This window comes from Aptenodytes forsteri, unplaced genomic scaffold (genome assembly GCF_000699145.1).
Source record: "Aptenodytes forsteri isolate BGI_AS27 unplaced genomic scaffold, ASM69914v1 Scaffold299, whole genome shotgun sequence".
Taxonomy (NCBI): domain Eukaryota; kingdom Metazoa; phylum Chordata; class Aves; order Sphenisciformes; family Spheniscidae; genus Aptenodytes; species Aptenodytes forsteri.
The window spans coordinates 1,901,447-1,916,730 of NW_008794154.1; the positions used below are offsets into that span (position 1 = coordinate 1,901,447).

Sequence of the window (15,284 nt, forward strand, 5' to 3'; positions counted from 1 at the left end):
GCGGGGGGAAGCGCCGCCGTCCGTCGGGGGGTTTGACGTCTAAAGGCGAGACCCTCGAAGAAATGCCAACCGATACCGGGTCACGTTAGAGACAAGGGGGCGAGGAGGAGGGATCCTACTGGACTAGTGCCTAAGGGTTTTTTGGGACTGAGCCCACCCAGTATTGTAATTAGTGACCTTGACACAGCGATTAGGATTTATGCCACTGAAGCTCACTGATAACAACGTTTGAAGACATTGACTCGTCGGAGCAGTACTGTAACTGCAGAGTAAGATGAGCTGATTGTACAAAAAAAGCGACTGGGAGGAAGTCTGGTATCAAGTCCCGGGTTACCGCTCGCGGGCGGATTCAGCTGACGTTTACTAATTAGAAACAGCTGAAGAGCTGGGCTCCTCGTATGGCAGCACTGCATGAAAATGTAAAATAGAATCTCATGATATGCGAGGAGGATGGTGCGTGGAGCACCACTGATAACGCTTTGAATGCGGTGTTACAATAGCAAGAAAGTTTCAATTGAGTCAGCATTACAGATGTGCAAACAGAATATCCCAGCTTACGCCAGGTGAATTTGATGCAGTTACTCTGCACGACTTCCCTCTAGTAACTAAGCACCACAATGAGAGAAGAAACTCTCACATTTGCTATCAAGAGCATGTGTATGGTAGCTGTTAGAATAGACAGCATACTAAGGTGCAGGTCCTAGTTGAAGGAAGCTATAGTGTGTACCTATATTCTCAAATATATATAAAAAAAATCCCCAGCTATTAGGATTACACCAGGAACAGTTAATCTTTCATACCAGAGAAGACTCCAAGAGCCGTTCTGAAGCAGAGAAACAGCCTGGCCATTGCCATGCTCAGGTCCCACCCCCATCTGTTTCCTTCTAGCAAACTTTTTTTTTGTGGTAAATACATGTTTTCCTTTTGGAAACTGAGGGGCATACTTTCCCTCATTGCATTGCTGTTGGTGTCACATATAAGAATGTTTCAAAGCAGCCCAAAATAAACAATGCACAAGTCATTTTGTGGTGTAGAGTAAGCAAACAATAATGTAAATAATAAATAACTTTATTAAAGAATTAGAGTTTCAGATGTTTCTACGTAGAACAATTTCTTTTGTATTACATTTTAGAACATTGTTTTGGATAACAAAGTAATCTGTAATGAGTATTAGCCTCTTTCCACTATAATTTAAAAACCAAAGTATACTTGTTTTGTTGACTACATATATGTATCATGTTTTTTTCAATTTCAGTAAAACATAGACAAAAATATAAGCTGTCAGATGAATACTATTTTCTGTTAAATAGCAGCATCTCAAATCAAAGATTTCTTCTGAAGTTATGACATGAAAAACTTTTCTGCTGTTTATTACTGGGAAATTTAAGTGACATACCTGGAAAATGCCTCCATGGCCTTACATTCTCAATGACATTAATTGCAAAATCAATGTTGTCTTCAGTGTATGGAAGATCAGGCCCTAGAGTTGTACTCTTACTTTTTAAGGAGAGTAAAAGCGTCCTTTAGATTCAGGGTTCTGGCAGACATCCAGCATGACTGTGGCATCACACTGTTTCAGCCTGTCCTTCCGTCAGAGGTTGCTACCCCCTTACCACCCCCTTACCTTGACTGCTCGTAGAATGGTTCAATAGCATAAACTTATTGCCGCTAGTATTTGCTCTAATTAATAGGAAGAGGCCATTGCATTAAACAAGCAAAGAAACAATTCTTTCCCTTGTCAGAGTTCAACAAAAGTACTTTTGATTATTTTTGCACAATAATAAACATAGAATTAAATTATCTGGGGAATCTGCAGAAAGATATGATTTAAAGGCCGTTTCCTTTTTAGCCAAACAAGTATTAATCTTAGCTTACTAAACCTATTTTATCATAGAAATAGTGCCCTTTTTTAAGGCTACACTATAATGTTTTAGCCTTGAAATACATGCTATAGTGCTAATGCTGTAACATTACAGTCTACAGAAATTATGTACGCTACAACACAGGGATCAATTCTGTGTAACAAAACAGCATAGGAACTTAACATTTCCAATAAAAAGACCTTTCCTGTTCTCAGTTGGCTTTCCTCTAGAACATCAGACTCTTAACCAAACAATAACGACAACGTCGAGGGAGATCAAGTGTTAGATTTAGGATCATTCTACATCCACTAAAACAGGACAAAAAAAGAATACAAACACATCTCATCTCAGCTGAGGGGGGAAATGGCTTCCTGTATGTAGGGCTCTTTTAGCTTTTTAGAACAGAAGAACTGGTGTAATCATTCATTATCCAGTTAAACTACTGCCTACTCAACCAATTTCTCCCACATATTTTTCTTATTAATAACTAATAGTTACAGCTGAGTTTCTTAGGACACAGTGGTATTATTACAAAATAATTAAAAGCATTATTACAGAATAATTAAAAGCTACTACAGAGAATTTTCAAGAATGAAAAATAATGGGCCACCTTCAAAGGAAACATACCAAGGATCAGAAATACAAAATTGACAGTCTAGGCACAGAAAATGAGATGCAAGTACAGCTTATGAACATAAGAACACTGATAAACTAAAATTTACTTGAAGTATTTGTCATTTCAGTATTCCTCGCACTTTTCTTCATGTTAAATCAAGGTGAATCTGGGGATTCTATAACAATTTAAAATATGATTTTAAAGATAGATAGATATATATATTGGCTATGGTGTATTCAAATTGCTATATCACCTAGAAAATTAGTAATTACTTTACCCACACAAAATAAAAAGAGAATTTACTTTCTGTGCAAGTTACAGAGTGTGGGAAAAAGTAGTTTCATTACCAGGCTTAATAAGAAGTCTGAGACTGGTGCAACTGTAGCACAAAAATCTTGCAAATCAAAGCATTATTTTTTTTTTTTTAAACAGAATTAGTGTGATAATCCTAAAGTGCTTTTAAGTGGAAAGTTGTTGGTTTTTTAATTTACTGAAACTAGATGGTTTAACCAAGGATCTGAAGTTTTAAACAACATTCAGCTGTCAAAAGATCAGAGTAGCAAGGCACACTAATACTTACTAAAACAAAAAACAGAGATTGGTCATATATATGTATACTTATATGAACATAAGCAATGCAGCACCATTATCTTCTCTGAAGAAATGGAAAGTTGTTGGTTTTTTAATTTACTGAAACTAGATGGTTTAACCAAGGATCTGAAGTTTTAAACAACATTCAGCTGTCAAAAGATCAGAGTAGCAAGGCACACTAATACTTACTAAAACAAAAAACAGAGATTGGTCATATATATGTATACTTATATGAACATAAGCAATGCAGCACCATTATCTTCTCTGAAGAAACTCCATTCAAATGGAGAATGGAAGCAATTTATTTTTTGCTGCTTTTGATGGGGACATGTGTTCCTTTCACATTGAGATTCTCCACAGAAACTCTGGGCTCCCTGGAACCCGCAACTGCAAGTGGTTTCTCTCTGAAACAAACAACAAAAATCACAACACCATACGATATGGGGGTGGGGGAATATACATTTTGTTAATTACTTATGTAGAGGTATAGTTATTTTAGTTGTAAAACAGATTTGACTCTCTCTCTCCAAAACTACTTCCATTGTTACCACCAGAGTTGGACTGTTTCCTCATGTTGCACACCCGATGAGAAGAAAGGAACAGCTTAGTTTGAAAACTGAAATTGAAGGTAAAGTAGCCTCCGTAATAAACCTCTAGAACTGAAGAGGTGCCAGAGGGAAAGCACTCTGTGTAGTTTACAGAAAAGGAGTGTTTCCCTTCTGTAGCATTCGCTACCAAACATGCAACTTCCACTGAAACAATGACGATGACAGGGGGGCGCAGAACCCAAAGCTTGGTAGATAGCCATCTATGCAGGGGAGCTCCTGCATTTACAGATAAAGTCCTTACTCCTACACAGACTTCCTGATTTTAGGATTAGAAGAGGTCTCATTTGAAATCTAACCCTGAAGAGAGGGGTGTCTCTGTCTCCAACTATATGGAAGGTGCCCTTCCTTTTACCCAAGAGAACAGATCAACCTAGCCCTCAATAAGGATTATACCTTAATGCAACTAACCCAGTTTAATGACACTGGGAGCAGCTACAACAGTTGTACATAGTTGAGCTACGAGCACTGGCATATTTCTCTAGAAAACACTCACCATTTTAGCCTATCAATACATTAAGTAATTTTCAAAGTCAAAAATACTGAATTTCTTCAAAATTGTTAACAAAATACTGCCTTAACACTGTTTATGGTGGCATCATGAGAAAAGGAGGAATAAAACATGCTATTTCTTCTCAGACTGCCAGTAAGCATTGTTTGTTCATTAACAGATTGCTTTAGAATTGGTTTTTCATTCTGCTGCTAGTATTTCCTTATTCTGGTAGGAAACGATTTGTACCTTCTTAATCCATCTTCCTTGGGTATGTGATGAATACTTCTGTATTTTGGAGCTTCTAAATTGCATCTAGTTCTAGATGGCTTGAACTTCATAATCTCTTTCTGCCACTCTTCATCAAAGGTCTGGGCCTCAGCTGAAAAACCAGTTAAAGTTTACTTTTATTTTTAATAAATGCAAGCAAGATAGGAAAAGACATGTAACGAAAATTAGGTTTTTTGAACAGTGTTTTTTAACCTTGTGGTCCATGACTCTCCACATGGCCTGCAAACTATTTCTAGGGGATCTGTAAAAAACAACTAAAAGCTTACTGCCAGTAGGCTTACATTTGGAAGATAAAAATAAAAAACCTGAAAGTTACTGTGTTGTAAAAGTATATGCACATTTTAACTACACATCTCTTAAATATGTATTTTCTATTAGTCACAAACAAACACAGAGCAAATAGCAAAATTCTGTTAAAACTTTGTTTGAAACCACAAAATATTGTTAGAAGTACTTTCAAATATGAGCAGCTATTGTACAAGCAAACAGTACCAACTGCATTAGAACACAACATTTTCAAGTCTAACTGGTTACTTTAACTTAGGTTGTCCAAATTTATATCAACTAAGAAAACTTGATTTGCAGACTTAACACTTTCTGAAAAACAGTCCCTTTTAAGAGGTCTCAAGCTGGAACTTCAAAATTGGTATGTGAAACAACAGTGTAAAGCCCATTAGAGAACTGCATAAAAAGACATACCCTCATCCAGGTTGATGAATTCTTGGTTCATTTCTTCATCACCAGTCTTGCTGTTCTTTGACTTTTTAATGACATGGGCACGATCATGAATATGATGACCAATAGCCATTTTTTCCAGTCCACTTTCAGAATCCTTAAGTGCTTTTCTTGTCTCCTTAACCTGTACAAAAAAGGGAAATAAGTGTCCTTCCAACCAAAAAAAAAAGTTAAAACATTTTTTTTTTAAAATCAAATTTTCTTTCCCAAAGTTTTTATATCTTATTTTTGAAAAAGTTAGGTTTTACAGGCTTTTCCAATTGTCTCATTTACTGTGCTGGCTGAAAATACACCAACAAAGCACAGGTGAAGTCCATTTTCTTTCTGCCAACAGACAGGAAGATTAAACAAGAACACCTAAAGCTTCTTAGGTAACATACATACTGGATATTCATTGTTGGAGGAGGGGGGGGAAGCCTAGTCTAAATATACTACATACAGACAAGTCTTCAACATTCTCCTGTTACTCTCCAACAGAACGAGTAACAGCCAATGCCAATATTCTCAGCACGAAGGGACAACTAATTACTAGGTTGTCATGTTGACTGGCTTGAAACCCAGGCAACCACTTATCACTGTGTTCATAGGTATATTATTAGAACCTTTTTGATAACTGAGTGTCTGTTTGAGCTTGAACATATCCCACAGCCAATCATGCTCAACGGCCTTTACTGCTCGCATATAGTCTTTCATGAACCTTGCTTCAGGGTTCAAATTCAAATTTCTTAGCAGAATTAGATGCAACAGCTGCAAGGAAGTCAATGAAAGGGCATCTTCATCTGAAGCGTTACGTAAGCATTTAAAAGTGCTTGAGTAAAAGGGATGATTTGAAGCCATGTTTTGCATAAATAGACTGCCTCTTGCCATCTTATATTTTAGACAGAATTTTAAATGTACAAGAAGAGGATTAATTATAGCAAAGAGAAAGACATTGGAGACAGCCTTGAAGAATCAGCTGTTCTGGCACTCAATTTTTCCAGTCTTTGATAGGCATACAATTTATTTGGAGGTATACTTAGAAGCATACAGATTACAAGGAAGAAAACAGCACTTTAGCTTAAGCAGCCTTTAAGATACAGCAATACTTAAACAGACATATATTTTTCTAAATTATAAGAGTAACTGTCTCCAGTAAAAAGAACCTGAAGGAAACTGTGGTTTGGTATAGATGAACTTAAATTCTGATAAATACATATCACCTTTTTGCTGCATCTCAGGACTACTTACACCTCCCGGAGCTGTGCGTGTCTGAGCTGAAGCTTGGAAAACTTTTGGTGGTTCATCCCCTATTTTGGAGTATGTCATCACAGAGGAGGAGCTGAATGTGTGTGCATCTGGATGGATGGATAGGTCATCCTACAAGCAATGTAGACTTCTTATTAAAAAAAGTTGAAACTTGTGGATAATAGGTACTTCTTACATTCCGAGACTATCTTATTATGAAAAAGAATACCTCTCTGAAAAATTAACCCTCAGTCCTGGCACCATAGATACGGCCTGTTGGGAAGAGACCTGGGCACTTGATATGCCTACCCTCTTGTCCTAGCCTTGTCTGGCCACAGGTCTCCCTGTGCCAGGAAACACAACAAGTAAAAAGCACGGGCAGCAATAAGCAACTGCTCAAACGTTTGCCCTGGCGTAGTTTAGTTTAGTAATGAAGATATAACCTATACCATCAGTCTTGCCACATACAGTATATAATAAGGTGTGTAAAGAGTTCAGGTGAAATAGGACTTGAGCAACAATGGTTATAAGCCATTTTACAAGGCCAGTAAAACACAGTAAATATACTCAGCAACACTTAATAGATATCAGTGTTATCTTCCAAGACTGTGAAGAAAGAAGAAAGAAGCAGCACTGAAAATAAAATCAGAAGAAAGTCTATATGCGGGGGGGGCATTTAGGTGCTTGCAGTTGTTTTGTGTTTAAGTGTACAGTAACACTTTAAACTGCTTCTTCACTTAAGGTGTCAGCTCTGGCAACAGCCAGACACCAGATAGCTTACAGCAGTTCTAACCCCTAGAGAATCAAGCACACATTTAAAGTACTGTTGTTAGCAAATAATCAGTGACAGCATAGAGAATTATAACCACGATATAGTAAGAATTTTTTTTCCCCCCCAGACGATCTGCTTGAGACTAGTAACCTTTTTCTTGGCAGGACTTTCTAAGTAATATTTTAAGCAACTGTCATTCTCCAATACAATGTTTTGGAACAAATTTTAAAAAAAACTTACAAATTTTCTTTGCATTTCCAGCATACTGTTTCTCATATTTGACATCATCCTGTCCATTGCAAAAAAAGGTTCCCCAAAATCTGCATCCTGCTAAAAGACATTAAAATTAAAACAGTCTTCTGACTCTTCAAGTTCTGAAGCTGGTTTTTTTACATGCACTTTTTAATGCGAATCAGACCATCAAAAAGGTTTTCACAGACTGCAATTCATAGACATAGACAAGCCAAAATGCATCTTTTCAAATGAAAAACTGAAAGCTAGCATGGGGAGCTTGATTGTTCAAGTTGGAGATACTGGAAAGACAGAAGTGAAAGATTTGACGCTCAAATGTCAAAATAAGCTCATATTGTGGCCAATTTACAAGAACTACTTTCACATACCTTCTAACCTAACTAGCTTCTGCTGTAAGAAGTACTATATGACCCTCCATGCCTTATAATCTATTGGAAGATCAAATTATCTCTCTTATGCAAATCCCTTAATGCATATGGAATCACAATGAAAGTGCATCCCAGCAGACACAGCTGTTCCTCTGCAGAAGTAGCGTACATCTGTCATAAAAGGGCAGTGTGGAAAAAATCAGAGAACCGTAACTTGGTATTTTAATGGCAGCTTAATTACTTGATGCTATAGATCTATTCAACAAAACATTCATTCATTATTTTTACATGAAAGCAGAAGATCCGGTGTTGCACAAAGGATAGATACTAAGACAGGTTTACATGCACAGAACTTTATTAATAGGATCTGTAGCTGATGGCATATACTGACCATACTGATGAAAGCTACCTTTGGAAGAAAACAAAACAAAAAAAGAGAGAGACAGGGAGACAGAAAGTAGGGAAAGGGTGAACTCTCCTAACTGACCATCTGGGAAGACAGCAATGCTGTCCCAAATGAGCATCCTCCTCTGGGCTCCTCTCCAGTGCAGCAGGTGGTGATGGTAAAAATTATTTTCACCATGCCTTTTCTCTCCCTACTATGAACTTTTCCTCAGGACCTGTTCAGACTCCCTGCTGGGCTGCCTGGTTTCTGACACGAGCAGCTCTGGCTGGAGTACTCTAGTTAAGAGCAAACACCATACTGGTTGGTTGGTGAGCTTTTAAACACACACACCCCTAGCTGTTTCCCAGGACAGGCGCTGCGCCACCACCATGCTCTGGTCCACAGGTGTGAGGCTGTGAGAAGAGCAGGGAAAACAGCTCCTGAGGGCTCTGCAAAACGCAGCAGCTTTGGCAAGAGGCAGGCTGATGGGTTGCACACAGCAGCCCTTCGCACTACTAAAGTGCTACAAAACACCAGGATGTTAATTACAATAGCAAACACCCCACATGCCTCCAACTACTCGAAACATATAGAATTAAATTTAAATAAATTCATTTAAATAGCTATGTATTTAAAAGTTTAAAAATAAAATCTGCAGTTTAAGCATAAAACTAAGTAAAATTCAAGTATAGAAAATCTTCAATTTGTTACTTGAGTAGCAAGAAATCTGAATCCTTAAGGGCTATCAAAACCTCTGGGCAATAATTATAGACAATTTACAGCATCAAATCATTGCAACTGTCAGTAACTCCAGAAAACTGCCTTTTACAGTTAGAAATCTGGACATTGAACCAATGACATTACATAGTTATCAGCTGTACCTATGGAATTACATGCCATAGATTGGGGTGGGGGGAGTAAAAGCATAACCTGTGCAGTTAATAGAAAAAGAACACTGGATAGCCAATACACTTTTTGCATACAGCAAGTTGCCAATTCGTGTTTCTGCAAAAGATAATTAAACAAGGAATAATTTAGATCTGAAAATTCAAAGACCCATGTTTATTTTTACCTGTTCTGCAAGTGAGAGCCACTCTTTAAGCTACCCGTTTTCAATCTGAAGACTCTTTAAAGCCTTCCAAAGGAAGCAAAAACGTCTGTGAGGGTCCTAACAATAAACTTGCTTTTCCTTGGGTGCTTTTTACAGATCTTTTACAAGATATTCCAGACCCCCGACAAACTACAACTGAAAAACATTCCAAGCGCAGTTCCAGTGGAAATTCTGCCTCCAGAAGCTGGCCTGTCTTAGCTGTGACCAGTGCTACAGGTCTTAGCGGTATCACACCCGCAAACACACTCCAAGCCACTAGCATCCGTCTACAGGCAGCACTCAAAGTTTGGAGTCTCTGTCCAGGGATTATTTCATTAATATCCATCAGAGATCAAGCACCAACAGATACATCGCTGAGTAGAAAAGCCAGCTGCTAAGTAGTAACCTTTCCAATCTTGGTATCAGCGTATTTAGTCTACCCTTGATTTTCATTTAATGAGGAGAAATAATAATAATAATAAAAAAATCTTTCTTGAATTCTATTGTTCCATATATCTAAACACCAACAAAAGCAGTTTGCAAGCACACTGAAACTAGCCTTTGTCCATGCTTTAGGTATGCAGACAGTATACACGTATTAGCAAGAGCTACAAGGATTATTGCTCCTGGGATACTAACCACTCTACCAAAGCCTGCAAAGGGCATGAGGGAGCAGCTTGTTGCCTGGAAGAAAAAGGACCAGTGTCTTTTAGTTATTGTACCTGTTATCAGACACAGCAGAAGTATCTAGTGCATTTTCATGTACTGCAGGTGATAGTAAACATTTCTGATCAAATAAAAAGTCACTCAAGAGGACGTTGGTAATTTATAGTGTGCTACGACAATATAATATGAAGTAGTCTCTGGCTATATAGAAGTAATATATTTATACTAATGGTATTGGAAAGTGATAGCTGTCACCACATTTAATAAGTCATATATGTATGTACTAGAAGCACTTAAACATTTGTATACCATAGCAACCTTTGTACTAAAATTATTTAAAACATGGCACAGTGCTTCAGACATCACCCACTTCTCTGAAAACACTTCATGCTAGTCATGCGATACAACCACTTCACTGAAAGTTGATTAAAATCAACAAATCAATAGTCCCCTTAATGTAAATTTATGTAATTAAATTTCAGAAGGTTGGCATACAATTTTAGAGCTTAAAAAATTAAGTGATACAGCTGACCTGTTCACAAGCACTCTTTATGTATTACAAGGGATTAATGTAAATAGATACTTCTTTAAAATATCCATACATTCCTTGCGATAAACAAAATGAAGTCTAACTTGTCAGCAGTTTCAAAGGTCATTGCAAAGAAGTTCTAAGTAAATCTATCATCATATACAGAACCACCCGAAGACAAATCCCCATGAGCAAATTATATTCTTCTGCAGTTGTATAAATAGACGTAGCTATAAACACCAGCAAATACAGTTCCTGTTTGACCAACTGATCTTGAATATCCCTATATGACAGGGCAATGAGATGCTGGAAAACAAATTGATGTTTCCAGGAAACCAAGATTGGAGAGTTATATAAAAGCCTACCTAAAGAAAGACTGGTTAGACAGAAGTACCAAACACTTCACAATAACTTTAAGTACCAAAGGAAGGAATTATCTGATTCTTGAATACCTTTATGAACTCTGTCAGATTGCAGTTCTGTCTAATATGTAGTGAGAGAATATTTTTTTTATATATATATATCAAGTGCAAAAGGATATCCTCAGAAATAATAAAGTTGTTAGTCATAAAAAGTTTATAGACTCTGTTTTATAATACATACTAAAAGCTGTTAAATAGTTGCCTAATATATAGGATAATCAGATATCCAAACAAAACCGAATGACAGTATCTCTTAAGATGTTTTACCCCATTCCTCCTGATCATATCCTTTCCTCCTCCTTCCCTCCCTCCAGAAGGCTAAAAACTGACACTGCAATCCTGCTTGAGAAAGGAAAAGCATTTTCAAATTTGAATGCTGTATTGACGCACATTGTGTTGTTGCAACAAATTCTGGCCCTTGTAAAGCAGTTTTAGGCATGCTCTAGTTTACTTAAAGATAGAATTACAATATCCGTAATCAGTATGGGTAATTTTAACAAAGCGTATTTCACATGGTAGTAAAGATATCCATCTTTTCCTACATAAAAATCTAATTAAGTGTTTGAATCATTTCTGGAGGGAAACCAGTAAAAGCAGTTTGAGACTACTACAAGGCTCAGATAATCAGTACTGAGTCTTCTGTGACATCTGACAACTCTTAGGTGAAACATGAGGAACACTAAAGAATACTGTAAAGATTTTAGCAGGTGTGGAATTCTTTCGTGCTTATGAAAATAATACAGCGCTCTTGCACCTTTAACTCCTTTCTGAAACCACAGATAAAGGTTTTCTATGCCTCACATTTATCCCTCACTGCCAAGAACAAGGTATACAAACCCCCAAGATATTAGGGTAAGGTTTGACATATTCTTTTTCTAAAGGAAAACGAAGTCTGATCTGGTTTTAGGCATCTACTGAACCAAGGCCTAAGAATCTGCTTCAGCAGAGGAAAGATCATGCCCTAATTAGATCCAGCAACATCTATATTTGAAACTAAGTGGCAATGTATGAGCAGGGAGGAAAGAATCTGACAGTTACCCTTTTGACTTGTAGGTGACAGTCCGTGTTTCAGCTATGTTTATTAAGCTCTAACTAGGTCTGAACAACCACCACCAAATCTGGCTGAGTTCCACAAGCCCTTGTAATCTGTTTTGTCTTCCAACTGTTTTTTTAAAATCAAATGTGATTCATTAAAGTAAGAGATCATTCAGCTGCAAAAATATTTAGCCTGTTGGAGGGAAAGGAACCAACTTCAAACGTATATCCTTTCTAAACACAGCAGTTAGATAAGGTTTAGCTACAGAAGCATAAGATATAATTGTCCTGCCTGCCCAGAGAGTTGAAGAGATACTTTATGTAAAACATAGATCATTGCCTCAGTTTCAGGTGGTAATTTACAGAAATACTAGATTTTGTATCAATTTCCCTGATCTTTAATTCTTACAGTCTTATATCTAGAGGAAACATTAAGAATCAGACCAAATACAGAATGTGAAGCCTTTATTCATAGTTGCAAAGTTGAAGCAGGGTTTAAAATATCTGTGTAGATACTATTTAGGTGGCTGAAACACAGGTTTGGCTTAAATCAAGCTTCAACATAAATAACTAGACACAAGATACTAAAGTGCAGAGTGAAGGCATTAACATATCAAGGTACCTTTTTAAGTCAAGTTAGCATAAAAAAAGGAACTAAGTGTTCAAAGAAGGCTCTGTCTTTGGACATTTGTAGTGCCTTTCTGCAATAGAAACATTTAATACATAACATTTATTAAACCAAACATTTGATAAATGTGTTTAGTTTGTTTCATTAAATACAAATTTGTTATTAGTCCTAACAGAAACAAGTTTGTAAGTGTTAAGTAATAAATGCTTGAACAATAGGCCATTAAGGAACCAAGAGAGATATTATTCACATTTTACTCAGCGACGAAACAATCTGACCAAGGTTGCAATAGCTGAGCCAGGCCTCTGTTTCCACTGGACCAAATTTAACAGAAATGGACATGTGAAGCCAACTATATTACCAGTAAATGTAAATTCCATGTAGCAATCCTTAGAGATTAAGAAAATACTTACTCTGCGATTTCCTCCTAAAGCAACCTGAGAGTCCTGGCGTGCTCTTCGATCTACTGTTCTCTCCCCGCCATCTGTTATACCGAGAAATGGATCTCGTCCAAAAGGATCAGAAAAGCTTCTCATCATCTGCCGCATATATTCATGGTGTGCAGCAAAAGGATCGCTGAAAAAGAGATATTCCACATAGAAAGTCATTGGATTTTATTCCAAGCTATGTAAAATGGCTCTGAAATTTTTAAAACTCAATTTTTAAAATCATTCCATATGGTTCTTTATTTTAATAGGACCCAACTAGGCAATCGCCTGTTCCTCACAAACTCTCACTTCTTTCACTTTTCTTCTCATCTTGCAGGTTGGTTGGGTGTTTTAGTTCTTTTATCTTCTCAGCTGCCTTCATTGCTCTCCTGTGCTCTTGGGTGTCTGTATTGCTTTTTCTCCAAAAATATTCCATCCTTTGCAGCCATCTTTCACTCCAGTTTATGTTTACTATCTGCCAGAAACTATAAAACTGACCTATATTTATCACTACTTCTACCTCCAACCCCCTGATATTAAAAGAATTATTTTTTCCCCCCTCTCCTTTTTTCACTTTCATCTTCCAAAGCTTAGCACAGTACTACTCACTGCACTCATCAGTGTCCCAATAGATTTCCCCCCCTCACCTCTCAAATTTATTTTGCTGGCCACTCCCATTCTACTTTTCATCTTCCTTGACCCACGTGCTCAAAAATGTATACCATCCTCTAAATTCAAGCCAGCTCCATCTCCTTTAGTCACCCACTACTGCATCTTTGCCTTCCTTTTCTCTGCTTAGGAAGAAAGTTTCTTACTGGCTTTTTGCTTTCCTGATAGTTTTCCCCCTCCTCTCTCCTCTTTCTAAACACTCAACCTCTGTTTCCAAAAACCTACAGAACCCCACCAGTAATTCCAAAGCATGGCTTGCAGGTAAAACATTGCTAAAGTTGCTCTCCATTATTACTTAATTCTTTGCATTCTCTGATTTGGCCAAGAACTAAAGATTTCAGATTTAGGCCAAAAGAGGAGCAAAATTTATTGTGCTTCTGACAAAAATAATATGATCAGTACTGTTGCCTGTGGTCCAAGGCTACAAATTATTATTTCACACAAAAAGCATACTTCATTTCCTCTCTTCATCACCAGTCTAATTTTTCCTTTTGCTACTCCGCTGAAAGCCACTTTATTAACGTTAACAGTCATTTCCCAGGTATGTTTACTTAGACTTAATAGCACCTCATCTTCCTCCCTATCAATTTCCTGGCACTCCCCAGACACCTCACACCCTCATTCTCTCCAGGGCACTGCAACCTTTCCCATCACATCTCATATGCCTCCACGAAGAATAGCTTCAGGTTGTTCCTCTGACTACTTCAATACCCAATCATCTCTTGAAAGTCTCCTGAACAGTTTTTCTATTCTCCCCACCCCTTATCTCCAGTCCCATGAAAACTAGTTTCCACACCACGTGGCCACTTTGATCTCTTCACTTTGTACTGTCTCTTCTTGTGTTGAAGTTGCATTTATTTTTTTTCTTCTTAAGTGAAAAATAAATAAGGTTACAAATATAACACTGGATTAATTTTCAAACAAAATTTTTTAACACAACAATATTCCTTTAAGCTACACACATACTTAACTCACTCCAGCGACCTTTACAGTTTAGAAGTAGTTTTGCCATTGTCATTAAGCAGACCCTAATCTACCCCACTCACGTGACGGCTAGCTTTAACTTCAGTCCTAATGTGATAAGCAGCATGCACACAGCACGTGTCCCCTCACTTTTCACAGGATGAAGAACAGATGGAAAAAGTCACTGCACAAGCCAAGATGAAGGACGCACACAAGCACTACCACGGTATACGCGTACTTCCATCAAATCTATTTTGACACCACAAACTTCAGATAGGTTTGGTTATCAAAACACAAATAAATATGAACTGTATTCCATCAGTAACTTATGCATAACAAAATTTCTTCCCAGTCCCTTACAGTTCAAAAGAAGTAGGACACTCATGTTATCTACAACACATCATAAGCAAAATAAGATTCCATAGATTTAATGTAGATAAGAAAAATTGGTTTAATTTAGTGTGTTTAACATGCTGTAATACATCTCACCTGACATAAAATAATGCTTCATACCTTGTGAAATTGTCCTTCTTGCCTTACTGCAATTTCTCTGGCACCTTCTCTTGGCCATTCACCCTCCACTACCTCTATTTGATACACTTAGACCTGCATCTAAAACTGTGGGGTTTTGTTGTTGCTTTTTAAAAAAATGAAAGGTCTATG

At 37.3% G+C, this 15,284-nt stretch overlaps 1 protein-coding gene across 3 annotated transcripts; it reads right to left on the bottom strand.

Annotated features, from left to right (window-relative positions):
• Positions 1 to 1,050: 1,050 nt before the first annotated feature.
• On the bottom strand, positions 1,051 to 13,149 carry MLF1 (myeloid leukemia factor 1). 3 transcript variants are annotated; one of them, XM_009279060.2, is made up of 8 exons: positions 12,975 to 13,109; positions 9,921 to 9,965; positions 7,427 to 7,516; positions 6,418 to 6,546; positions 5,155 to 5,314; positions 4,414 to 4,546; positions 3,323 to 3,473; positions 1,051 to 3,122 (listed from the first exon to the last, which is right to left on the bottom strand). In XM_009279060.2, the coding sequence occupies exons 1-7, from the start codon at positions 13,107 to 13,109 to the stop codon at positions 3,371 to 3,373; spliced, it is 795 nt and encodes a 264-aa protein (XP_009277335.1). In that variant the 3' UTR covers positions 1,051 to 3,122; positions 3,323 to 3,370. The 3 variants fall into 3 exon arrangements, with proteins under 3 accessions (XP_009277335.1, XP_009277351.1, XP_009277343.1); XM_009279068.2 differs by lacking the exon at positions 1,051 to 3,122 and having other exon boundaries at positions 3,184 to 3,473; positions 7,427 to 7,513; positions 12,975 to 13,149; XM_009279076.2 differs by lacking the exons at positions 1,051 to 3,122; positions 9,921 to 9,965 and having other exon boundaries at positions 3,179 to 3,473; positions 12,975 to 13,139.
• Positions 13,150 to 15,284: the final 2,135 nt, after the last annotated feature.

Bases quoted from the DNA above. Each gene is read 5' to 3' on its own strand.
- MLF1 (XM_009279060.2), bottom strand. From the start codon at position 13,109: ATGCGGCAGATGATGAGAAGCTTTTCTGATCCTTTTGGACGAGATCCA. The intron at 4,547-5,154 runs GTATGTCTTTTT...CTGGTTTTTCAG, and splicing joins ATTCATCAACCTGGATGAGG to CTGAGGCCCAGACCTTTGAT. The intron at 3,474-4,413 runs GTACAAATCGTT...TGTTTGTTTCAG, and splicing joins AAGGAAGATGGATTAAGAAG to AGAGAAACCACTTGCAGTTG.